At 51.4% G+C, this 25,999-nt stretch overlaps 2 protein-coding genes across 3 annotated transcripts in view; one reads left to right on the top strand and one right to left on the bottom strand.

Moving 5' to 3' along the window:
* PPME1 (protein phosphatase methylesterase 1) overlaps positions 1 to 17,438 on the top strand; it is a 35,308-nt gene extending 17,870 nt beyond the window's left edge. Inside the window, exons 4-15 of one of the 2 annotated variants that reach the window (XR_012662786.1) lie at positions 2,238 to 2,295; positions 2,853 to 2,904; positions 4,699 to 4,853; positions 5,385 to 5,475; positions 6,214 to 6,279; positions 7,041 to 7,173; positions 7,884 to 8,013; positions 9,581 to 9,625; positions 10,591 to 10,655; positions 11,660 to 11,727; positions 13,056 to 14,754; positions 15,845 to 17,438. Coding sequence is in view for 1 of the 2 variants with exons in the window: in XM_075107222.1 (XP_074963323.1) it covers positions 2,238 to 2,295; positions 2,853 to 2,904; positions 4,699 to 4,853; positions 5,385 to 5,475; positions 6,214 to 6,279; positions 7,041 to 7,173; positions 7,884 to 8,013; positions 9,581 to 9,625; positions 10,591 to 10,655; positions 11,660 to 11,727; positions 13,056 to 13,074 (882 nt within the window). In the remaining variant the exon portion in view is untranslated. Of the gene's footprint in view, positions 1 to 2,237; positions 2,296 to 2,852; positions 2,905 to 4,698; positions 4,854 to 5,384; positions 5,476 to 6,213; positions 6,280 to 7,040; positions 7,174 to 7,883; positions 8,014 to 9,580; positions 9,626 to 10,590; positions 10,656 to 11,659; positions 11,728 to 13,055; positions 15,159 to 15,844 lie in introns of those variants that run through there. The other variant, XM_075107222.1, reaches the window with a different exon arrangement.
* Positions 17,439 to 18,931: 1,493 nt separating this feature from the next.
* P4HA3 (prolyl 4-hydroxylase subunit alpha 3) lies at positions 18,932 to 24,886 on the bottom strand. Its single transcript, XM_075107090.1, is given in 14 exon segments — positions 18,932 to 19,191; positions 19,393 to 19,489; positions 20,067 to 20,135; positions 20,414 to 20,476; positions 20,977 to 21,136; positions 21,322 to 21,386; positions 21,829 to 22,005; positions 22,091 to 22,248; positions 22,440 to 22,491; positions 22,588 to 22,737; positions 23,593 to 23,813; positions 24,011 to 24,153; positions 24,663 to 24,748; positions 24,750 to 24,886. Coding segments are annotated over 14 exon segments (1,608 nt in total). The 5' UTR covers positions 24,846 to 24,886; the 3' UTR covers positions 18,932 to 19,120.
* Positions 24,887 to 25,999: the final 1,113 nt, after the last annotated feature.

The raw sequence follows: 25,999 nt of genomic DNA, 5'->3' as shown, positions 1-25,999 counted from the left end.
CAGAGATTCAAATGAGTAACAAGAATGAATGTTTTACGGGAGTCACTAGCGACTGCTCTTGACTTCCCAGCATGACAACTGTGAGTAATCCTGACGGTGTAATCATAAACCATCTTACATTACGATGAGATGCAGTAGAAAAGTACTTCGCTGGCTGCACTGTAATTTTGGTGTTGAACAGGAGTTTTACACCTTTGTAACTTGAGCTGACGCAGAGGCTGGTGCAGATACGGGTCTTCTGAAACTGTTGAACTTCAAGTCTTAAATCTCTGTCTCACTAAATGCTGTAGGTACTTGCTCGTAGCTCATTGGTTGCCAAGATGGACAAGAGCTTTTCCTCTGCTAGTTTAGTGGTTTGGTTATGTTAATACAAGTGCCTTAAACAGATGTAGGGAAGGTCACTGCTTTTAATTGGAGGCAGAGGTACGAAGTCAGGTTTTTCTGAGTTAAGGAAAGGGCTTCTTACAAGACACTTCCACCCACTCTAGAGCTCTTTATTTCCAATAGCAACACCAGTACCATTTTTACATTTAAAAACCTCCAGAGTTGAATTTAGCAGCATGATTGATTTCTAACACTGTACCTTGCAGTTACTAGCTCTTTATGTTACTGTTAGCACTTAACAAAGTTAGACGATACACAAGATTCACGCAGATTTATGCCTGGGACTTGAGACTGCATCTGGAAAAAGAAACTACTACAACAAATAGCTCATGGCTTTGCGTGGCCGCTATAGAATTACTTCCTTTGTGCATTTTGAAATGAAAGTTTGTCCCAAGCAATCAAGCGTTAAATGTTTGGAATGGACCAGAACTTTACTTGGAGTCACCATCCCGGGGGGGGTTCAAACACTGTGTAGCCGTGGGACGTGGGGACGTGGTTTAGGAGGCCTGGGGGTGTTGGGTTGGGGGTTGGCCTTGATGATCTGAGAGGTCTTTTCCAACCTTCGTGATTCTGTGATTTAAAAAAAAAAAACAACAAAGAAACAACCCCTCCCCTCAAAAAACCCAAGAAGGAACCCAAATTGGGAACCATCGAGTAACCGTCTATAAACAAAATAACACCTGCGGGAGCAGCGTGCTGCTTTCTTCTTTTGCTTAATGGCCTGGTAACTTTCTGGATGATGTGTTTGTACTTCTCTTGGCCAAAGTACTCCTACTTGGATGAAACTCCGGGCGCTGGAAAGCTTCCCGTTCTCTCACACCATGTTGACAAACCTCTTTCCTTATTCCCTTCTGACAATAATCTGATTTTTTAGCAGCAGACGGCTCATCTGACTAGTTAAATTATTGCTTAGGTGCATAAGTGCTTTGCAGATTGAGGTTTCAGAGTGTCTTTAAGGGCTCTAATATATTACCTTGTGGATTCAGTGGGTTTGGGGGAGAGCAACTGCTACCATCATTTAGGAGCTGCGTAGCTGAACAACCAAAACATGAGGACTGGGTAGCTTTCAGATCTCTGCCCGTTATGTAGGTGGTTCTATTAAGAATCCCTCAACAAATTCCCGCACTGCTGCAGGGTTGTTATTTAAATAATCAATGATTCCTTAACACAAATGTCTTCCTTTCAACAAAGAATGTCGCTTAATCACTGTGATGCCTGGAATAACTTACATAAATTGAGCTGTCAGGAAGAAATAGAGCCATAATCGTATTGCAGCCCTACCTTACTTTAAAAAGGTTCCTCGCTTGTTCCCGCCGAGCCCTTTGGACTAATCAGTTTTTGTACATTTCAGCCTTACTGTAAAATTCTGTTCTTTCAGAGCAAATTGAATGTGTGCTGCAAAGCAGCTGCTTCATCTTCATGTCTGCTGTGTATAGCCAAGACTAATTTTATAACACGTGGGGCTTGAGCAAAGGGGGGGGGGCATTACTTTGGTGTCTGTAATCCCACTGCTTGCATTTCAGTTTTCAGAGGTGCTACAGAGCTTGAATTCATTATCCTAGGAAACACGTAATGTCTTATGCACAATGGAAAAAACATCCTCGGAGACGGCGTTAACAATTGTAGAAAGGGTGGAGCCCTTGTTAATTAAGAATAGTTTACATGGAATATTCTTGCTCGCTTTCAGTGACACCTCGTACAATCCAGGTGGAGCCACTTTGTTGACAGTAGATGGTTTTCATTGCACCATCTGAGCTTTTGCTGCTCTTTCAGGGAGTGCTTAATGTTGCTAAGCCTTTTGTAGCTGAGGCGTGGCACTTGGCAAATTATATTATCTTTGTCCCTTCTTGCAGTCCGCAATCATTAACAGGATTCAGTGCAGGATTGTGGCGTTAGATCTCCGAGGCCATGGTAAGTAAAATAAATAAAATTAAAATCACATAAGCATGTTACATGTTCCCTTTTTTTTTTTTTAAAGAAGATGTAATGAATCCCTCCCAAGATGGCTAAGAAAGCACCTTTAAGACATCCCAATTTTTATTCAGAAGCAGAGATGGAAAAGTGGCTTCTAGAGCTCCGCAGCTGCCTGTCCTCATGTGCCAGAAGCTGCGACTCCCTGCACCTTTGTGCGAGGTGGTGGTGGACTCGGTCCTTCCTACATATTGGCACCAACCCCTGCCTTCATAACTTATAGGTGGCCTTTACTGGTAGAAATAAGGTCTGTTCTTTAGTTTTAAGATACGCTGCAAATATGGAACAGTTGCGGGGAGTGTTTCCTACCCGTAAGCTATAATGCGATAAAGCACCAACCGTTCCTATTAATTCCAGGCTTGTTAATTATTCATGTTAACTGCAGTAGGCTCGCTCTTAATAACTGTGCCTAAAAGCTTTGTACAGGCACTGCTCTAAGTCCAGAGCAGGCTGAAGGCTCCCAGCTGACGTGAACTTAAATTCTGTTGTCCTTTCAGGAGAAACGAAAGTTAGGAATCCTGAAGATCTGTCTGCAGAGACCATGTCAAAGTAAGGAAGCTTATGCTCTCTCTTCAGTGTTTCTCTTTTCACAAACCTTTATTTCCTTGCCTTGATTGAACAACTACTTGAGGACACACAACCTTCAATCAAGGGAGCTGGAAGATAGTTTCATTTCACGTGATTCTGGTAGTTACCCCTTCTTTTCCTTCTGTTTTGGGACAGTTTCAAGTTTGTTTGAAATGCTACCTCTTCCAGCTGGGTCAGGTTCCAAACTGGAGTCGTTCTCTAGATGCCCTCAGTTTCTAAACTCAGTTTAAACACCAGTGTCTTCATTGCAATGAACACTTTAAACCTGCAACACACTGTAACCCTTGATAGAGATTTCCTAATAGAAGGGGGAATGCTTTCCTCGGACGTAACCGAATGGGGCATTTTGGCTTGAAATCACCAGTTTGGTTCTTCCTTAGCTCCTCAAGCGAACGTTCAGAGTGTGCCCGCCTTCGACCGGCGGCATCCCCAGAGCATAGGTCACAGACTGAGACTTTCAAGCATGGAGGGAGTTGCTTTTTCAAACGACCATGACCTGCTTTGGGCTGCAAATCCCCCTCTTGACAAAGCTGTAAGAAAAGCAAATACCCACTGCTAAGCATATTACGTTATGTGCACATTTAGTACAAAGAGACTCTTTGCTATGACTACATTTAAATCATGAAGGATTTTGTAACCTTCATATGAACAAATCCACTTGGTTTGTTGTGGGGAGGCCATGTGTGAAATGTGTTCTGACTTCCATTGTATGTCTTATTGCTACTGCTTACGGCTTGTCAGGTCCTGATGTGTTACTGTCCTGAGGAGATGCTGTATGAAATGATGAGGATTTTTAGGTCTGGAGCAGCACTACCACGGGGGGAAAACAAGTTGCCTTTTGTTTTTAAACCTTTCTCTCCTCTTAGCAATGAGTGTGAAAGTTATTCCTGAATAGCCTTTAATTGGGAGCCTTAAATTAGAGCTTGGTTTAATCTTTTCTTTTTTTAAAAATAAAATCCTGAAGCAGTTTTCTCTGACAGACTAAACAAGCTGGTCAGCCTGGGCTTTTTTTTTTTGACTTGTTTTCCATTTTTTAGTTGCAATACTGCTCAGGTTTTTGGTTCCTCTGAATGGTTTTAGTCAGGAAAGCCAGTTTGGGTGTCTTAAACTACAGTGCTCTTCAGGAGATCTCAATCATTCGCTCCGCTGCTGTTCTGGTTTTTGTGAATCATGCCAGCCAGCTTTCACATACTGCAGCGACAGCTTCGGTGTAAAGTGCCTTATGGAAAGGACAGGGAGATTGCCCCTTGCCTTGTAGTGTTTGTGCTCGTAGAGAGTCTGAATCTTTTTGCTTGTGCACAGTGTTGTTTATTTTTGCCTTGGTCAGCCGAGCTCAATTCTTTTCTCTAATTGTGAAAGGTTTCTCCTTTCAGAACGGTGGATTTCTTAGTCTCTGCTTCCATGTGAGAGGATCTGAGGCTTTCTCACCTTTTATTTAAAACTCCCACCAGCTAATGTCAGTGTAAGGTGTTCTCTTCAGGGATTACTTTTAAATGCGTGCTCTCTGTTAATAAAAAGGGAAATGACATGCTTATTGAGGAAATATTGGCTTGAATGATTTTGTGTATTGGTGCCTAGATGAAACAGCGATAAGAGAATAAACTTGTCTCAGTTACCTGTGGGTTAAATGAGATAGAGGGGATTTGGAGCCAGACATCTATCTTGGATCTGTTCTTTCTCCTCCCATTGTACAAAACTGCTTCAGAAATGTATCAAGGTAGAGATGCCAACCATGCTTTTATCTCGATTTGGCAGAGACATTGGAAACGTGGTTGAAGCTCTGTACGGGGACCTTCCTCCCCCTATCATGCTGATTGGGCACAGCATGGGGGGTGCCATCGCAGTGCACACGGCCGTCGCCAATCTGGTGCCAAGTTTACTGGGTCTGTGCATGATTGATGTTGTGGAAGGTAAGCGTGTGTACCCTTCCTTGGACAGGTTTCTGGACCCTTGGATGGGGTTCTGTCTTCCACGTTGATCTTTCTTTTAACCCCAAATCCCTGAGGACGGAAAGTTTTGCCTGGTTTTTAAACCAAGGCCAATTCCATCCTCCTAACAGACACTACACACGCAAAAGTCTTTCCAGTGTGACTCCTCCTTTTGCTTTTCCCAGACGGGCTCTCTGTTTGCTATTTTCCTGATAATTTCTTTGCAATACTTTCTTGTTAGCAGGGAGAGGGGTGGCTTTTTATACAATGCATGGTGCTGATGAGTGGTTACTGCCTTCTCTACTGTCTGGATGTCCTATCTGTTCAAATATTAATTTTCTAATACGCGAGCAGGCGTGACCGCGGGCTTAGGAGACTAAGCTGTGCTTTCCTTAATGGCACTAAACCCCCAGTGAGCTCCAGCTCTCCCTGAGGGAGTTCCCTCTGTTCCCTGTACAGAGGGATGTGGCAATTATTTCATCAGATGCCATAAAGTTAAATACTTGTTTTTAGGTACAGCCATGGATGCGTTGAACAGCATGCAGAACTTCTTAAGGAGTCGTCCCAAAACATTCAAGTCACTTGAAAATGCCATTGAGTGGAGGTAACGCATGCACTCATGTAGTCTCCAAAATCACTTGTCTTTGTAGCTTGGCTCCTGAAGGAAACAAAGTTTATATAATTTGTCCATTTTCTCCTTTCACGCTCATTTCCCCAATTACTGTCACCAATTCCTCAGCTGATTTGACAGGGAGAGAGGTCTCAAAGGTCATTAATTTCCTGGGAGACTTGGCTGGGCGTTGGAGAAGGATCCTCTAAGAGCTTTAACTAATGGAAAGCATCATAGTATTAATTGCAGCTTCCTTTTAAGCCCCCCAACTGTTACAGAAGAAGTTTGAGACATCCATTCCACGTGTAAGAAACGACTTTTTCCGATTCAGTGTGAATTACGTACCCATTTGGCAGCTGGGTTTGAAAGGGAGAGGCCCTGTCGTTAACTTTATAGACTGGACTGCAGAAAGCCCAGTTCTGTTGCCAAATACCCGTGTGGTTTCTGAGCTCTCCCTGTCCCCTGCAGCGTGGTGGGTATAACCCTATTTCACTGTTTCCCCATAAGCTCTTCTCCCACGTGTCTTTTGAATTCACAGTTACAGTGACAATGAGGGGGCTCAAGTAAGTTGGCAGGTAGCGTGAGCCACTCTGAACGCCTTCTGAGAGCAGGTCTGGGAATAGTTTGGGGGAATTGTGAGCTGGAAAGGGCTTTTGCTCCTGTTTCTGGGCCTGCTAGTTACTGATACTGTTTAGTAACCATTTCCGCCCTTCTTTTGATCTTTTTTTCTAGTGTAAAAAGCGGACAAATAAGAAATCTTGAATCTGCCAGAGTTTCTATGGTCGGTCAAGTCAAACAGTAGGTGGTTTGTTTTTTGTTTTTGTGTTTTTAAAGCTCTGAAAATCATCTTGTCTATTTTACAATGCACTTGGGAGTGAATATTTCTTCTAGCAAATACAAATCTGTCGTCACTTGATCACAGCTGATACCAGCAGCAGCACTCTGAATCATAATCATGGCACTTGGAGAAAACCTGGTCAGAATTTCCCTGGGGCAAAATCTGCCAAGAACCATGTTTTTAGAAGTTAACTACTGCTGGTTGTGTATTCCTTGGGTTTTCTGCCTTCCTGCACATGTTAAGAAATAAGCGTTAGTCTGATGCCTTTTCAGAAATGTTGCCCTAAGCCAGGTTGACCGTCTGACTGTGGTATCTTTCACTTCCTTTTGGAAATGCTTTAATTATCCGTTGTGTTTTGGAAGTGGCCTGAGGTGGGTTTGGGGGATCCAAGTGACCTGCCTGTGCCACTCTAACCCTTACCATACCTGGACCCTTTACAAATGTCTTGTACTTGGTTAAAAAAAAAAACTATTGTTGATTGTTTGACCACTTCTGCCTCTTTTAAGTAGCTGTTTGCATTTACATTTGCACTGAGATATATGTGCTGCACAGGCACTCGTTCCCGTGACTAGTCATGGCTGTATTTTTCATCCACAGCTACTTTTAAACTTGGAATTTTTATGAGCCGGTATCTGAGAAGTTGCTGACTACTTTAGGTTAAAACCTGTTAGGTTTTTTTTTTGTTTTGGCAGGGAATCAGTTTACGGTTTTATTTTCACAGGTGCGAAGGGGCTGCCAGTCCCGAATGTCCTAAAGCCATAGTGGAGGGTATTATTGAAGAGGAGGAGGAGGAGGAAGAGGATGAGGAAGGGGGAGGCTCTGTCACCAAAAGGAAGAAAGAAGATGACACAGAGGTAGGGAGTTTCTTCTTGTGTTTTCAGCTTGTGTTTGCACGATGCTCCCCTGCAAGAGAAGCAGCCGGTAGTTATCCAAGTCATTCTAATATAAAAGGGAGCAACTCCAGGGACCGAAAACTTCATATTGTGGCTGTTGTTTTTCTTCTTCATCTCGCACCACTGATTCTATCTTGGACTGTCACCTGAAAGCGTGCGTTTTGGTTTTCTTTCCTCATATACCCAGAGATACAGTGCATATGGCTTGAAATGGGGCTTCTGGCCTGAATGAGGAATGCTCTTTTCCGAGTCGTTGGGGTATTTTTGCTTGTTCCCAAGGCACAGTAGCATTCAGGAGCTCGAGGAAAATCATCGTAGGCAGCTTAGCCCCTTTTATTTCTGTGTCACCTAAGTAAGAGCGAAGTCTGGACGTTCAGACAATTTGTGAGCTATTTGTGCCAGTAAAGGATAGCAAATTGAGTGTCCTGAAAACTGCAGCCATCTTTTCATCCATAGGTGTAGCTCCTGCTGCCTTCCTTGTTCCCTACTTGTGTACTTTGGCTGGGATTAGGAGACAAGTTCAGGAGCAAGGAGGCTCATCCCCTGGAAGTGTGTAATCCACCAGAGGGAGCCAAAATTTTTTATATGTACTTCCAAGTGGCACTCCTGAGTTCATTTTATTTCAGCTGTTTTACTGATCACTAATGCAGAGCTCTCTCTCCTCCCTGCAGACAAAGAAGGAGCACTTATACACGTGGCGAATTGAACTGGCGAAAACAGAAAAGTACTGGGATGGCTGGTTCAGGGGTTTATCTAACCTCTTCCTAAGCTGTCCAACTCCAAAGCTCTTGCTTTTAGCTGGTACGTGTCTCCTCCAGTCCTGTTTAGGTTCACTGGCTGTTCACTTCAGTGATAGCCCACTTGTATTTTAGCAAATAGGGTCAGCAATTGGCTAAAGGCTTTTTCTGAGACTAGCAGATCTGTCTCTTCCACCTGGACTTCTCTGTGTATCTTGAAATATCATAAACCAGACTGTTTGATCCATGCAGATCTGGAATTAGCTTGGAGTCTCTAATACCAAAAAAGCACATGTATGGCTGCTGTTGGAGGTGTTTTTGTAGTATGACATGGAAGAAGAGCAAACAGGACAGATCCAAGCTGCCGTTCAGATGACACCAAGTTGGGTGGGAGTGTTGATCTGCTGGAGGGCAGGAAGGCTCTGCAGAGGGACCTGGACAGGCTGGATCCATGGGCCGAGGCCAATTGTGTGAGGTTTAACAAGGCCGAGTGCCGGGTCCTGCCCTTGGGTCACACCAACCCCAGGCATCGCCCCAGGCCTGGGGCAGAGGGGCTGGGAAGTGCCCGGCGGAGAAGGCCCTGGGGGTGCTGGCTGACAGCCGGCTGGGCATGAGCCAGCAGTGCCCAGGTGGCCAAGGAGGCCACCAGCCCCCGGGCTTGTGTCAGCCCTGGTGTGGCCAGCAGGAGCCGGGCAGGGATGGGGCCCCTGTGCTCGGCCCTGGGGAGGCCCCACCTCGAATGCTGGGCTCAGGTTTGGGCCCCTCGGGACAAGAAGGCCCTGGAGGGGCTGGAGCGTGTCCAGAGAAGGGCAGCGGGGCTGGGGCAGGGTCTGGAGCACAAGTGTGCTGGGGGGCGGCTGGGGGAGCTGGGGGGGTTTAGCCTGGAGAAGAGGGGGCTGAGGGGAGCCCTTCTCGCTCTCTGCAGCTGCCTGAGAGGGGCTGGAGTGAGGGGGGGGCTGGTCTCTGCTCCCAAGTCACCAGTGACAGGGCGAGAGGGAACGGCCTCAGGCTGCGTCACGGGAGGGTTAGGTTGGGTGTGAGGGAAAATGCCTTCCCTGCCAGAGCGGTCAGGCCCTGGCACAGGCTGCCCAGAGAGGTGGGGGGGTCACCGTCCCTGGGGGGGTTCAACCACCGTGTAGCCGTGGGACTTGGGGCCATGGTTTAGGAGGCCTGGGGGTGTTGGGTTGGGGGTTGGACGTGATGATCCGAGAGGTCTTTTCCAACCTTAATTCTATGATTCTATGATTCAGTTTCTGCTACTACGATATTTTCCTACAGATATGGGCATGATGTGAACTTTTCAACTGAAAGTCAAATTATTGATGTTCTAGAGGCAGCTGTAGGCCCTTTTTGTGCCCTGATAGGAAATTAAGTGTGTAACCAAGATAAACAAGATAAATACCCTTTTAAGTTGTAGGGAAGGATGCGTTCTTGCAGTTTTGGCTGGGATTCTTCCCTATCGCTTTACTCTTCTGAGGTGCAGCAATGAACCATCCTCATGGTGGGTGTCAGAGAGGTTTCTTTTGCGCTTTTCACACCAAACATCTTTTTCAAAATGTCAAGTAAAGCCCTGATTAGACAGTCATGCTCTCTCTGGCTTTTCTCCAATACATCTATTTATTTGATTGTAGGTGTTGACAGGCTGGATAAAGATCTAACAATTGGACAGATGCAAGGTAAATATTTAATACTGTCACTCTATCCTTACTGTAATGCTCTTTTTGGATGATGGCTTGTTGCTATGGGTACCCGAATGGGAGATAGCTGGGATTGCCTCTTCCCAGGTGCAGTCTATATCGAAACAAATATGCGTGAAAGAATTAGTCCATCCCAAAGTATTCTCTGAACTGTCTGTTGCTGTAGGAAAGGCGGAGAAGTTGAGAAGGGAAAGGCAGAATGAGAACTTGTGACGGGCTGTTGCCACGGTTTTTGTTCAGCCTAGCGTTCAGTGTTTCCAGCGACAGGGCTGCCACGCTCCCGTGGATCAGAATGATTGTCTGCGAGCGTGGCTTTCTAATCTGTTTTTTTTCTAACTACATTCCTAATGTTCCTAGCTAGAACACTTGGGACCATCCAAAACCATCAGATCTCCCAGTGTTTCTGGCCAAGACTCAGCATCTGCATTAATGTTTTGGTTTGGGTTGTTTTTTTTTCTCCAGCTTAATTGATTTCCAGAGCTACAACTACTGGAAAATAGTATTGGGTAGCGGATTAAACATTATATTAAGGTAGATCTGATAACAGTTTCAGCTCTGAAAGGTAGCCTCACCTGTGTCAAGAGTTTAGCTTTAACTCCTGGCAACCTCCTCTAGTTACACCTGGGGAAGGTGAATTAAGCAGCCAGTTCTTGCTTTCTATTGAAAGTGCCTGGGTATGGTACAGTTTGCTTTATACTCTTGTGCCTTCCCTGGTCCCTCTTTGCCCGATGCATATAGTGAGGTTTAGTGAGGTTTTTTTTGTTGGGTTTTTTTTTTTTGAAAGAATGTGAGATCCTTTTTAAGAGTTCATACATTCACAGTGCTTTTAAGGGTGTAGTGTCCAAAGTTTCCTGTGTACACAAGAACTGCTTGCCTAGACCATTGCTGTTAGAAATTAAGACCGCTTAAAAAGCGGCTCAAGTGATGACTCTTTCGATCCGCAGGGAAGTTTCAGATGCAGGTCCTCCCGCAGTGTGGCCATGCAGTCCATGAAGATGCTCCAGACAAGGTGAGCCCCACTGTGGGACTGAAGCTAGATAAGTCACGGTTTTCACAGCTTAAATGCAAAAGGGGTCCGTTGCTTACTATAAAGCAGAGGTTATACTTCAGGGGTGTGTTTTGGCACAACATCTTAACCGGCTGTTTGCAAAACAGCTTGGATTTTTAAGCTGGCTGGAAAGCCTGGACTAAGATGTTACATGACACAGGGCTTGGCTAGGTTACAGATTTAACACTCAGGCTAGTGGTGGTGTAACTAACTCTTACCATGCGGAGTGGATTTATCCTCCCTGCCTTTCCTCATGCAGTTCTCCGCTCTCCCTTGTACTAAGCTGCAGCTTTTGGGGTTGGTCTGTGTTTTGCTGAGTTGGCTGGCTCCCATTTTCCAAACACACACCAAACGTTACTGGAACGGCTTGCAGACTGACAGAGCAGTGCTGCTTCTGGGCGCTGCTGAAGTTAGCGTCCAGATAGAAGCAGGAATGCAGTGCAGCCAGCGGAGCCTGTGGTTGGAAACACGTCTGGTTTTAAAGCATGTTCTACACTGACCGCTGTGAGTGTAAAACTCAGCCTTTTTGTGCTTTGCTTTACCAATCTGAAATAGGGACTTTTGTCTATACATACTGAGTTCTTACATTGTTATTCTTCTTAATATAAATTCGAAGCAGTATTATTACTGTCAGGTTACTGTCTTGATTGATTCTTTAGAGGAATCATTTGCATCATGATTTCGCCAGACTTTTTACCTTCTAAACTTAGGCATTGTTTTAAGAATTACTGAAAGAGTTGGAGAAGAAGTTTGGTCAGTTCTTGATTGTGAGATCATTATCAGAGTAAAGGTGGAAGCATGTAGTTCCTTTTTTATATATATAAAAGCCTGTTATACAGAGCTCTTAGTTTTAAAGGAGAACGCGAACTGTTTTGGAAATGCTGCAGGCTTTGAAAACTCCTGGTTTTCTTCTCTTTGTGTCCCTTTAAATTCTGACCAATTTTTTTTTTTTCCCCTTCCCTCAGGTTGCTGAAGCTGTTGCGACGTTCCTGATCCGTCACAGGTTTACAGAGCCCATCGGTGGATTCCAGTGGTAAGACTCTGCGGGTGCTAGGCCTGGGCAATTCTCGAGCCGAGCTCTTGCTCGTGCTGCCTGCGTGTTGGCTCTCAATGTGGGGGGCTGGAGCTTTCACATAATGCTAAAAAACCACATGTAAACAAACAGCTTTGAATCACATCCAGTAATATATTTGGTGTTTATTTGTTCTCTCTAAACTTCTCACATATTAATTTGTGTTAATGAAACCTCCTTCCTTGGAGGGGAGGAGCAAGGCAGATCCTCCCTAGCTGATTCCTTTCTCTATAGCCTGCCAAAAGGCAGAGTGACAAGCCTTACGGTATTTAGTTTAAACAGCATTTTATTTGGGTAATCAAAGCCCTGTGTTTTGGAAACAACTTGCACCACACTTCTTTGGCCAAGAAATACTGGGGAGATTAGACAGGTAAAGCTGAGTCCTTCACTTTGTCAGCTTTCCACGCTTATCTCATGTGTTTTCATATTGTAACAACTGAGAAGCCAGGCCTCCGCAATCAGCCACACAGCCGTGATAGTGGGTTGTGACTGAGAAGGATGGTTGGAACAACTCACTAAGTCTTAGTTACAGTGCCATAAAGCTAATAACTAATCCAATGCTTAGACCTCATAGAAGATGCTCATCTATTTTACCATTCCCCTGAAAGGTGAGCCTAAAATAAGCATGTGTCTTAAGCAGGAAGACTTTTCAGGATTGCTTTTAGCTAAGAATTCTTTAACAAAAGGTAGAAGCCCCAAAATGTGTTATGCCGTAGGACTGGCAATGCTAAAGCGATATTGCTGGATGATCTCTTTCTTTTTTTACCCCTTTATCCTGTCCCCTGGGGATGGAACAGTATAAATGTAGCACTGCGACTGCGTATTTTAAATCCAATGAAAGGATATAGCGTAGGTTGATGTGTAAATGGCGAGAGAGGGAGAAGGACCATACTGCATTGTAATGCTGAATCTCCACCAGGTATTTGGCAACCTGTGCTATCTCTGTGAGACTTTGAAGGTGCTAGCCTGTTGCTCCTGCTGTTGGGGTTGTAGCAAAAGCAGCTTTAAAACAAGAGGCTTGGAGAAAGGGAGGTGGCTTGCTGGTCCCACTGTGTCCTTAAGCCATAGACAGCAACATATTACTCTTTTGTGCTTCTCACGATTATGTAGCTTACAAGATATTGCTGAATGCATCAATGCTGATTTTTAACCTGCATGATAGCCTCCTTTTGGCCTTGTCTCATCTTGGGTAATCAACTAAACATAGGGTGTCACAGAGTGAAATATCTGCGGAAAATACCTTGATTTTAACGTGGGACCTTTCTTCCACTCTCGTTTTTCCCTCCTAGTGTGTTTCCTGCTTGTTAATACCCTGGTGTTCTCCAGCACTGAGTCCTGTTGTAAATAAACTGCACCAGAGGCCACTGTGATGTATCCATATCCTTTCATCTCTCCAGTTCAGCAGCAGTGAGAAGTTGGTGTGAGATTCATCCCCTAGAACTAGTTCTCCAGAATGTGTAAATGCTTAGGGACTTCCTTGCTGGGAAGCAGCTTGTACTGAAGACCATGAAAAGCTCTTCAGGCCCTTGGAAGTGGGCTCCTCTCTGCTGCCGCAAGGGAAGACCTCCTGAAATCCCAAGTAGTCGATCATACCGATCTCCATCAGTTCTCAGGCTTTCTTGGACCCAGCGGCAAAGGGGCCGTTGGCAGTCCAGATCCACTGAGGGCATTGCAGCATAGCCCAAGGCTTTCAGGATTTCTCTATGGAATCGTCTAATCATCTTGAAAGTGCCCCTTAGGCTTGGTTTTTCTTTTTATATATACACGTTCCTTTCCCCTAAAGCAGATGAGGAATTGGCTTCACTGGGAGCTCAGGTTTCGTCTCACCAATGCCAGCCTTATGAGTTAAGCTGCGGGAACAGCCTAGATGCTACTTACCTGTGCGAAGTTGGACAGGACTGTAAAACAAAAAGGCGAGGGGGGACCGTGAGCTCCATTTCAGTGTCTTGCAGCTTTCTCGATACTTGTTTCAAGTTCTCACTAAGAAAAATAGCCTGGATAACGCCATCTACCGCAGACACGTAACAGGCAGGGGACTCTTGGCCTGCGTTAACGGGGAAGACCCAAGAGCAGCAGTAACAACGTGATCTGCCGGCAGTTGGCCTGTTCGGCCATGCTCTGTGCCTGGAATGTGTTTACGCTTCCCTTCTCGTAGCTGTTACACACAACGGAGCAGAGATCGGCGCCTTTTGGATGAAAAAGTGCGGTAGGTTAAAGCCTGGAAGAGCTTGGAGTCAGTCCTGCTGGTGTTGATGCAGAGGCAGCTGCTGCTGCGTTATGCTCCCCCCAGTTTTGGAGGAAAGACCTCGTTTTCACTGTCACTTCCTAGATCGTTTCGCTGCCTGCCTTCCATATTTCCATGTAAATGCAGTACTTACACGGAGAGCTTTTCTTCAGGGTTACATTATCCACAGACAGTTCATCAGATTGCTTTCACCTAAGAATCACTCTTGCGCGTAAGAGCAGAAACCCGCTGGAGCGGTTTTCCTTGATATTTTGCTGGTGGATGTCTGAAATCTTTTCGTTTCTTTGGTTTTGCCTTGTCTCCATAACCCCTTGATGCTGTATGATGAAAGCAGTATTTTAACGCTGTTTTGCTGAGGCGGAATTTTGTTGGCCTGATTTGGGAGCTGTGATGTGCACATCTATGCATACGCCCTGTGATGAGAGCCGTCGTCAATTCTTGGCATTTTGAGAGGTTGCAGGTGGGGCAAAGGGAGACGGTGTGAAGAGCTGGCAAAGCCCGGTTTAACTTTGGCGTTTACCCTGGTGGAGAGCCACTCATCTCCTCTGATTCATTCTCATGTGAGCCCTGGACACAGCGGTCGTGGCCTTGCTCTGCGTCCCTTCCCTGACACACCCAGGTGGGAAACGCCTGAATTAGAGACAAAAAAGCCTTGCTCCAGAGAGCTCTTCTCTCTCCTGGCGCTTCGCCCGTCGGCACTCAGGTGTTAAAAGAGCGATTGCTGGCTCGTGGCACTTCCCTCCGTAAGTCACCGTGTTAATTATTGCGTTAGTTTACTGTGACCTTGACGTAGCGTCCACCCCTGGTTTAGTTGCTGATGGATTAAATGGATCTTCAGTAGCTGAGATGCAATCTAGCACTTTCCCCAGCTGTATCCTGAAGATTGGCAAAATTCTCGGTCCTTTCCAGATGACTCCTGTGTTCAGATCGTTAGAGACTAAAATACTAGTGTGCGTCCAGAGTCTCACTTCACGGGATAGTTTAAGCATGTGCCTGTTCACATACTCCTTCATGGTCTCGGTGAAGCCGCATTCCTCCTTGCTGAAGTAAGTCGGAGGATGTGGCTTTGAGTGATTTGTTGCGGTAACTCCTCGCGTTTGCCTCTCATGTTATCCCTTTCATTTGCTTTTACAGTTTGCGAGATATTAAAAAAAAAAAAAAAAGAAAAAGCCTCCATGGAAAGCAAAAGAAAATGGGGTTCGTATTCTCTAGAAGCACCGCTGGAAAATGAATGACTGTTTCTGAATCCCGTGGGCTCCCCAGAATTATATTTTGTTGTGAACATTTGAGAAGTGAGTGAAAAAAAAAACCACCAAACTATTTCAACAGCCTATTTAATGTGGCGTCGCTCCGTGCTGAGCCCTCAGTCCTGACTCGCACAGAATAGGCTGCCGCTCGGGGACCCATGTAGTGCTGGCTTCACAAAAAGGTGACTACAGGGGCGGCAGCTGGAGGGGGAACTCCTTTCGGCCGTGTCAAGCCACGTACATTTTCGAGGCTGTACTTTCATTTGAAAAATATTAATGCTCCTGTTGCAGTTTCCTCTCCCTTTTCAGGGAGCTACAGGCAGAGGTAAACGGTATTTAGGTGAAGGATAGCACAGACTGTGGTAAAAGTAGGTGCAGAGAGAAGAAATGTTCTTTGACTCATGAAAAATGAGGAGATCTAGAAAATCCCATTGCTACCAGCTTTTCACTGCATTTTTCCACAGCCTGCAGCATCGTACTGTCTCTGTAAAAGCAGATAAGGGGGAGGAGGCTGTCTGAATTAAAAGGATGCTGGTTGTACGCTGGCGCTTTTTATTATTTAGAACTATCTCTGCTTTTATTCCAGTTGTTGGATTGAAGATCAGTGGAAACTTTCACAATGGAAAACCCCAAGGCCTGGCAGGAGCAGAAGGTGCAGTTTGGGAGGCTGGTTTGTTGCAGGGTTTACTTCTTAAATTTTACAAATCAGACCCAGGACGGGTTTTGCCGGCTCCCGGTTTCTGTGCACTGGACAAACCCCTCGCTGACTTGTAGATTCCAGGAGCATTGAGATTGTTGGAAAAACTTACTTCCTCTGTTGCTGAAGCGTATCGTTTTGCTTTGAATACAGATCCTGCGAACGCAGAGCTCGGCTGCGTGTCTTTGCACGTGCTCAAGCCAGCGCAGTTCCTCTGTGCTATTTTAAAACGCGGTTAGTGACTGGGGAGATCGATCCGTACAGACGCTTGGTGTTGAAATGGTTGCCAAATTGCAGTGCTCTAAGGAGCTTGCTTTTTATTTTTTTGCCTTTTTTTTTTTTTTTTTTTTTTTGGAGCCTTGTCTTTTTTGTCTTCAGCCTGCCCTGGGCCAGATGTGAAGTGAGCGGGAGGTGATACCAAAGCTGATTTTAAAAATACCGATGCTGATCGCGACCGGAGGTCGCTTTTTGTGCAACCGAGACACCCTCTGAAAAAAAAATATAAGGACTACAGTAAAGCATGGAGTGAGTTCTAAACTGAGCTCATGGTCGGGGAGCTCTCAGAGGTGGTGGTGGTGGGGTAGATCCCGTTGCGAACACCAGTAGCCCAGTAAATACCATGCTGGGGCAGTTTGGGGCGAACCTCCTTGCTTTCCCTCTCTTTGCAGGGCAGGGCTGAGCGATTGCAATAGGGCAAAGTCACTTGCTGGCTTCTCCTTCAGTGAGACCATCCCAGGACTCTGACAACTTTACCAGTGAGCTGCTGCGTTCAACAGGGTCTTCAGTGAACCGGGGAGCCCCTGGCAGAGGTTGGAAGAGGGAGAGCAAACAGCTTTGGGCTGATGTTCTCCACCACCTCGACTTTAGAACTGGTGTTTCTCCTCCCCCCCCGCTGTTGCCCTTTTATCTTGGGTGCAGGAGGGCCTGGGAGGAGAGATCCTCAGAGCTGTCTGGCAATCGGCACTTCCACTGGTTTGAAGTGCGGTGCTTGACCCTCCTGAAAATCTACACCTTAGATCTTCAGGTAAAGTCAGAAATAGTTTATGGGTTGCCATTTCCAAGAAAACTTAGCCCTGGTGCATTGTAACACCCGCCTCTGAGCCTGGTGCTCTGCTCACAACCTGAAACTGCCCTTTGTGTTGCCCAAACCCACCTCCCTTGGCTGTATCGTCTGCCCTGAGCCGGCTGGTAACGCTGCACCCTCGGCACCTTGGCCGTAAGGGATCCAAATCCTGCAGTCTGGCGCCTGGGCGTTTGCTCCGAGCTGTGCTGGTGGATGCTTGGCTGGTTTAGGCCAAGCTTTACCCGTCTGGCAGGGTGATGTCTTACCATGTGCCGCTGTTTCCAAAAGGAAAATGCGTGTGTGTGTGTGTGTGTGTCAGTTCGCCGGAGACCGCGCTCTGTGTCCCGTGTCAGCCTCATCCTGTTCGTGTCTTGTTCGGTGTCCCGTTTCTCTCGCCTACCAATAAAGCATTTGTGAAAAGCTTGGGGTAGGAACTCCTTCTTTCCCTTCAGCTGCGCTACTTGGGCTCCTCGGAGCAGCCTGTGGAGGAAGGGCGTCGTTCCCCCTGTTCCTGGGCCCTCCCCAGGCCCAGACCCAAGCCTTAGGCTTTTTCTGGTGACTCACGGAAGCCTTTTGTCATCCGAAATATTCCCCCCATCCCTTCTCTGTGCTCCAGTGTGGCGAGGAGGGGAGACGCTTTAGCCACAGCTTATGCTTTTTTCCCCCTCCTCTCCCTGACCGATGCCTCCCGTGTGTACAGAAACATCTGAAAGTAATAAACCGTGGCGCTCTGGCTGTTCAGTAACCTGTGCTGTGTTGGACCGTCTCTTTTCTAGCACCCTGAATGCTGGGCTTGTTCCTCGCTGAAAAGCAGGAATTTGGGGAAATTTGCTCTGAAATGTGGCAGTTTTACCTTCGAGCAGGCTCAACAGAGCCCAGAAGGGCTTCTTGTAGCATCCTCCTACAGCAGGGGGGCTGGAGCCCCATGCTCCGGCCCCTGTGCCCAAGCGCTGCTCCCACAAGGGTTAATCCAGGGCTGGATAAACAGCCATGGAGTGAGAAATGCATATTTTTGAACCCAAAATGAGCGGGAGAGCCCTGTGAGAGGTCTGCCTTATGTTTCTATCCCCCCTCCCCAATTTTTGTCCTTTTTCCTTGTGGCTAGCAAAGAGGCTGGGGGTGACAGGGTGGCCTTGACCCCCCTGGGGAGCCGGGTCTCCCCACGCTGCGGTACCCCCAGCCTCTCCATCCAGGAGCTCTTCAACCTCATCCAAATGTTGCATAGAGGAGGCTGGCTGGATGGCTGGGAGCTTCTGCGGTGTCCCTGTGCTTCATCCGGGCTGTGCCCCATCGGAAGCGCCCGGCGAGAGCAGCGCGGGCTCCCTGCCCGACCTCCGGGCGCTGCCGGAGAGCCTCGCCGCTTCTTTGCCTTCCAGTCACGCAGGTGCTGCGGTCGGGCTGGAGAAAGGGAGCTTGTCTGCGGGGGCCCCGGGGGAGCGGCGCTCGCGCAAGCGGGGCCAGGGTGGCTGGAAGGCAGCGGCTGCCTTCTCCCTCCTCAGGGCCGCTCTTACAGCGACTGCCCTACAAACTAAAAACCCTTTTTGGGGTGCAGAGGAAGGGGGGCCCTGTGCTGTCGTCGGGCCAAGAGCAGAGTGTGGGGCTGCACAATCAGGCCCAAGACGCATCCAGGCACTGCAGTAGGTTTATTTGAGGTAGGGTCGTGCGCTGTCTTTGCTCTGGTCCTCTGTGGTCCTTCTGTTCACTCTGAAGCCTACTGATTACCATAGAAATGCCATGTCACTAACTACTAGTCCTTTTAGCAGAGGGACTTTTCATCTGGGGCTGGAGGAGGGGGCCTGAGGGTGTGTTTAGGGTCCAGGCTGGAATCAGGTGGGGGACGTGGGGGGACACAGACACATACACCCCTCGACATCATCCCCTCAGGTACCACACCAAGGTATTTCTCCCATACTCCAGTTTAGGGTCTTTTGACTTTTATTTTCACCGGATTCAGCCGTGGCTGAGCAAGTGCCACTGCCCCCGCTAGCACCCTGCACCGCTGCCGCCCCCTTCGCTCCCTCCTCTTGCTGCAGCCTTGGGGACACGCTGCGCCGGGGTGGCTTTGCCACCCGTGGGTTTCACGTCCTCGAGCCCACGGCGGCTCAGTCATGTGGGTTGGCGCCGCACGGCCGCCGAAACTCCTGCCCGTGCTCGTGGATCCACTTATTCGCCACTGGAAAGGACAAGGACAAGGACTCCCATCTGCCTCTGTCCCCGTGCACCCCTGTCTGACCCCGCTCCGGTATCAGTGACGTGTTTTTCCCCTATTATCCAGGACTTTTTCTGGATTCCCAGCACCTCTCGCCTCCCCGCTGGCAGGGCTGCCCCTGCAACCCCGAGTCACCCCAAGGTGACACCAGGCACAGTCTCTCACCCCACTTGTCCCCCGCCAGGACAGGACAGCCGGCGTGCAGGGTGTCCTCGTCACCGTCCCCATTCCTCCGCAGGTTCCACCAGAAGAGAGCTGCGTTCTGCGGAGCAGAGAGGGGGGTGGGAGCCCCGGAGTTGGGCACCCCTAAAACAAGAGCTGGGAACCCCAGAATTGGGGTTTGGAACCCAAAAACAAAGCTGAGAGCCTGGGGTTGGGGCTTTGGCCCCCCTAAAACAGCTGGGAGCCTTGGGGTGTTACACCCCTAAAGCTGAGCCAACAGCCCTAGAATTAGGGTTTGGAACCCCAAAAGAGAGCTGAGAGCCCTGGGGTTGGGAACCCCAAAATAGAGCCAGGACACCCAGAATTGGGGTTGGCACCCCAAAACAGAGCCAGGAGCACAAAGGCTGGGGTGTGATGCCCTGAAACAGAGCTGGGAGTCCTGGGATTGGCGTTTTGGCACCCCAAAATAGAGCTGGGATCCCCAAGATTGGATTTTGACACCCCAAAACACAGATGGGAGCCCCAGGGTTAGGGTTTGGCACCCCAAAACAGATCATGGAGCCCCGGGGTTGGTGTTTGGCATTGGGACAGGCTCAGCCACAACTCGCTGCAAGAGACACAAGAGAGCAGCGTCCCCCCTTCCCCGTTCCCAGGGGGCTCATGTGGGTCCCCCTCACCTTAACAACGGGCACGCTGAAGTTTGCATAGATGAAGGCAGTGGAGCCGCCGGCCTCCACCGCGCTCAGCTGGAAAAGGAACAAAGATATGAGCCGTCCCCCTCCCCCTGTGATACTGCTGCTTTGCATGGGGAAACTGAGGCACGAAACCTCCCTTGTTCCCCAACCACGTTTCCCTCGTTACGGCATGGCACAAGCTCTTAAATACTCTGCAGACACTGTCATTTAACACCCCACCAGTCTGATTTCGGGCTGCCCTCAGCCATCTCAAACCCTGTTCACTCTGAACCCTACTGATTACCAAGCAAACACAGTCTCTCTCGGCCTGGAAATGAGGGAGGACTCACGTAGATCATGACTGTGGCGATCCTGTTGCCTGACTTCATTCTGTAAAGGGGGCTCTTCCTGGACTGCCCCAAGGGCGAGGAGGTGGGGATGGTCAGTCTCGTGGGGACGGTCAGTCCCGCGCTCACATGGCTCGGCGTGGAGGCACCTCGCACCCCAACAGATCCGAGCAGCCCCCAAGGAATTCCCTCCCTCCTTCCTCCTTCCCTTCCTTCCCAGGAATATCCCAGGCACCAACCCAGGGATCACCATCCCGGGATCACCGCACCCCCCCACTAGGGACCATCCCAGGGTCCACCTCCGGTAACATCTGAGGGTCCATCCCAGGGATCATCACAGAGCCAACCCCAGGGACCTCCCCTGGGCAGCACCCGCGGAGCACTCAGGGGAGCACCCCAGGATCCACCTCCAGGAACACCTAAGGGACCACCCCAGCGACTGTCCCAGAGACCACCCCAGGAACCACCCCAGGAGCACCCCAAGGACCATCCCAAGAGCACCAGAGGAGCCACTCTGGGCACAACCCCACAGACCACCCCACGGAGCACCCAGGCAGCTCCCTGACCGTGGCATGGTCGAAGTGTGGCTCGTAGTGGCCTCCCAACCCATAGTTGACCACCTGCAGGTACTCGGCGTAGGGTGGCCGCAGGTCCAGGCCGGTGACGGCAGCGATGCGCTGCTCCAACGCCTGCACCGCCGGGTCGGCGGTGTCCTTCAGCCAGGCGCTGCGGGAGCACCCCACCTTCAGCCCCGGCCCCCAGATTCATAGGTGGCTGGGCTTAACCCTCGCAGCCCTGCTGGGTGTGGAGGACCCAGGCCTCCCCAGCATGGCGTCACTGCCACCGTGGTGGTGGCAATGGGGCCATGGGGGTCCCACTGGCTGGAGGACAAGGGAGCAGGTGGCTACTACCTCTTACTTATCCGGTACTCGGCTTTCTGCTGCTTCTCCCCAGAGGCAACCACGGACCTCTGCAGCTGGAGGACACATGGAGGGGGGAGGAGGGGATGTTGCTGCAGATGGGGACCCCCACACCAAGTAGGGACCCCTGCTGGGGTTGAGATCGGTGGGTTTATACCAGCTGGTTGCCAAACCCCCACCCCAAGGTGTCCCCCCGGGGTGATGGAAGCAGTGATTGCGGTTGGAGCCAATGAAGTTGGGTGTCACCAAGCCAAGCCTGGCTGGGAAGGGGTTTAGGTACATGCATGGACCCGGTTTCTCCCCAGAATCTTTTGCGGGGCTCAGATGGAGCTAAGCTTGGCTTATTCCCCCAAGGGTCTCACTGAAGAAGGCTTTGGCTAAGCCCTAGCTTAAAACCCCTCCTATCTCTGCATGCTCAGGGTGGTCCACCCTGGACCACCAGCTCTTGGGGCACCCTCCTCCAGAAGAAGGACATCCCCGGGGACAGGGGTGGCTCACCCAGGGCCCTGCCAACCCCTTGATGGTCTCGGCCTCGGCGTCGCTGATGAAATCGTGGTACAAAGCCACGTAGGGTCGGATCCGGACCATTTCCTTCTTGACAGGCTGGAGAAGAAGGTAGGGGCTGCCGTTGGTCTCGTAGGAGCAGCCAAGGTGCAGGAGATGCTCCGGGGCCAGCTGGAGAGAGAGAGGACCAAGGAGGGTGTGTGAGGGGGGACAGCAGTAGGGTGGAGGACCATGGCACGCCCCCTGCCAGCCCCACCTGCCCCCCTGGGCGCTGGCACAGCTCCTCGTAGGCATCGCGGCTCTGCAGGCGGGTGCTGTTGGGGCGTCGCAGGGGTCCGGCACTCGCCACCGTCCCCGTCTCCAGCAGCTTCTCGTACTTGGCCACGTTCCTTGCCACCCTTCGGTTACTGGGGTCTGCCGGAGAGGTGGTGTCACCCGAAACACTGTGTCCCCATCACCCGCCCCTTCCCTGGCATCGGTCCCTGGAGGATTACCCCATGTAGGGGCAAGAAATGGGGTGAAGGAGGCTGGTGCCATGCAGAGGCGATGGGGACGCTCTAAAACCTCTCCCTTCCTCCTGCTGCATCCGAGGTTGCCCCACGTACCATAGTGGAGAAACTCCCTGGAGAGGCTCAAGGCGTGGGAGATGTTTCCAGCCTGGGTGAGGGGAGCAGAGAGCCCGTGAGCATCCGCCTGCCCACGGTTCGGTTCCACCATGCCCCAGGGTGATGGGGTTGGGACTTGTGGCTATACCATGAAGTAGGAGAAGGCGAGATGGTCCAGAGCATCCTCCAGGCTGCTCCGATCCTCGGGGTTCCAGCTGCCGTAGGAGAGGCGGAAGAGGCTGACGGCCTCCTCCAGCCATGCGATGGAGTGGTAGTAGTCGCCCGTGTCGTAGGCTACCTGCAAGGCAGCGCACAACCCGGACCCACCGGCTGGACCAGCCTGGCCTGCATCCTGTCCTGTCCCATGCCATCCCATCCTGTCCTGTACCATCCCATCCCCTCCTGTACCATCCCGTCCCCTCCTGTACCATCCATCCCACCACATCCCAACGCCTGTCCTCACCCCATCCTGGCCCCATGACCATCTTCATCCCAATCCTACCCCATCGTCTCTCATCCTGTCCCTACGCTGTCTCATCCTGTCCTGTCCCAACCCATTGTATCCCATCCCCATGCCATGTCATCCCATCCCATTGCAATCTCCACCCATCCTGTCCCATCCCTTCCTTTCCTGTCCCATCTCCATCCATCGTGTTCCATCCCCATCTCCAGCTGCACCTCCACCTCATGCCATGCCATGCCATGCCATCCCATCCCGTCCCATCCCATCCCATCCCATCCGTTCTCACCCACCCTGTCCCATCCCAGCTCCATCCCAGCTCTGCAGTGATGCTCAGAGGGCTCTGCCCTGAAAAAAAACCTCTATCAAAGCATCCACATCCCCTCCCAGGGATTTCCAGACCCAATTCTACCCCAGGTGGGGGCCGACCCCGTCCCCAACAGGGATGCTGAGACAGGAGATTGCCCACCCCAGACCACCACCTCGGCTCTTCCCTTCCCCAAGCCACGAAATAGCAAGAAGCCCCATTATTTGGGCGAAAGCCGAGAGGCGATGGCAGGCGGGCGGGATGCCTGTGGGCTGAGTCAGAGGGGCCCCTCCGCATCCATGTGGGAAGAAAACCCGTCTGTCCCTACGGAAGCAACATCCCAGGCTGGAAAAGCTTTGTGGGGGGCTGATGGGGTTCGCCCTCACCTTGCCCACATGGAAGCAGTCATCGGCAGAGAGGGAGACGCGCCGGCCCGGGCTGTAGAGGGGTGGGCGGCCAGCGCCGGCTCGCTGGAAGACGCCGTTGGCCATGCCCTTGACGCTGAGCGCGTAGACATCCTGCAGCCGCATCAGTGCCTGGGCAGCCCCGTCCAGGTCCTCGGCTCCAGGCAGCTCCTGCTCCACCTCCTTGAAGCCAGCATGGAGTGCTGAGGGCAGGTAATGGGGTGCATGGAGGGGGATTAATAAGCTTTTGGGGTGCGACTGCCCTTATCAGCCCTTCTGCATCCCCGGGGACTATTCTCCTGCTCCTCCACCCGTTCCCCTGCTCCTCCACCCAGTCCCCATCACCTCCCGGCTCTCCCCAGGTGACAGAGGACACATGGCTGAGCATCCCCCCCCGTACCCTGGGTGTTCTCGGTGGCCTCATCGCTGTAGATGATGTTGGGCCAGTCGGAGTGGAGACGCTTGATGAGGCTGAAGGCCAGCAAGGGGTTGTCCACCGAGGCCTCGGGGTCCTGGTGCAGCGCCTGGACCTTCTCATAAAACCTGCGAGGCACCCACCGGGTGACACTTTGAGTGACGCTCCTGGGTGGTGACACCCCCGGGGTGGGGTCTGGGGTCTGAGCCCCCCCCCCCCGTAGTTGGGTGGCTTTGCCTCAGGGTCTGCTTTTTGGCCCAGCCGGAGGTGGGGGAAGGTTGGCAGAGCCCATCCCTGGTGGGTACGTGGGGACGGCCCGTGCCTTGGGGATGCTGTGACGCACATCCCCAGTCCCCAGCCCAGGGCTGGGGGGACACGTCCCCCTCCTGGGACGTGGCTGTGGGGGCCGTGGGCAGTGTCCGGGCTGTGCTCCCCGTCCACGCAAGCCCCTATTTAGGGGCACCCCCGCGTATTGGGTGGTTGGGGGGGTGGTGGGGGGGGTAACCCCTCCACCCCCGCCAGCGCAACACCCACCCTTGCGAGGGGGGGGATGCGGGTGCCTGGAGGGGAGGGGGATGCTGCCAGCCCTGCCGGGAGCCCCCACGCGTGTCCGCGGCGGGACGAGGGGGTGGGGTACCTGGCGAGGCGGCGCAGGCGGGCGCTCTCGTCGCGCAGGTAGGCGCGGAGGCGGCGGAGCAGGCGGCCCTCGGAGCCCAGCGCCCCCCCGGACGCTCAGCATGGCCGTGTAGGTCTCGGCCGGGGCGGGGGGCGGCAGCAGCGCCAGCAGCGCCCCCAGCCCCAGCGCCCCCAGCGCCCGCATCCAGCCGCCGCCGCCGCCGCCGCCGCCGGGAGGGCGGGGGGGGGGGGAGGGGAGGGATGGCCCCGCCCTGGGGGTGGGGAGGGGGTGGGGGGGGTGGGGGTGGGGTGGGGGGGGTGCCCCGGATCCGCCACGCTGGCTGGGGAGGGCTGGTGGGGGGCGTGGTGCTGCTGGTCCCCATCCTGCCCGTCCCAGCCCCCATCCCATCCTGTCCCCGTCCCCATCCTGCCTGTCCCCCTCGTCTGTCCCCATCCCATCCTGTCCCCATCCTGCCTGTCCCCGTCTTGTCTATCCCCATCCTGCCCCCGTCCCCATCCCGTCCTGTCCCCATCCTGCCCGTCCCAGTCCCCATCCCATCCTGTCCCCGTCCCCATCCTGCCTGTCCCCCTCGTCTGTCCCCATCCCGTCCTGTCCCCATCCTGCCTGTCCCAGTCCCCATCCCATCCTGTCCCCATCCTGCCTGTCCCAGTCCCCATCCCATCCTGTCCCCATCCTGCCTGTCCCCCTCTTGTCTGTCCCCATCCTGTCCTGTCCCCATCCCGTCCTGACTCCCTCTTGTCTGTCCCCATCCTGTCCTGTCCCCATACTGTCCCTGTCCCCATCCTGCCTGTCCCCATCCCATCCTTTTCCTCTCCTGCCTGTCCCCCTCTTGTCTGTCCCCAACCTGTCCCTGTCCCCATCCTGCCAGTCCCAGTCCCCATCCCATCCTGACTCCCTCTTGTCTGTCCCCATCCTGCCCTGGCCTCATCCTGCCTGGTGCCGTCCTCCCTGTCCCCCTTCAATCCTGTCCCCATCCTGCCCATTCCCATCCTGCTTGTCCCTGTCCCATACTGTCCCCATCCTCCCTGTCCCTAACTCCATGCTGTCCCTCTCCTGCCTGTCCCCCTTCCTGCCCGTCCCCCTCCTGCCCCATCCCCGTTCTGTGTGTCCCCTCCTGCCTGTCCCCACTCTGTCCAGTAACAATCCCCTCCTGTCCTGTTGTCCCCATCTCGTCCTGTCCCAGTGGGGTGAGGGCGGTGGGTCTGGGACGTCCCGCTGAGCTCCCACCAACACTCCTGACACTTTCTCACCCTGGAAAAAAAAAAAACCAACCCTTTTTGCAGAAAAACCTCATCGGAGCAGTCACTAACACGCCCTGTCTGCGGGGACAGCCCCCC

Source organism: Phalacrocorax aristotelis, chromosome 1, assembly GCF_949628215.1.
Source record: "Phalacrocorax aristotelis chromosome 1, bGulAri2.1, whole genome shotgun sequence".
Taxonomy (NCBI): Eukaryota; Metazoa; Chordata; class Aves; order Suliformes; family Phalacrocoracidae; genus Phalacrocorax; species Phalacrocorax aristotelis.
Note: the sequence above shows the minus strand (reverse complement) of the source record. Positions and strands in the feature narration are given on the sequence as shown.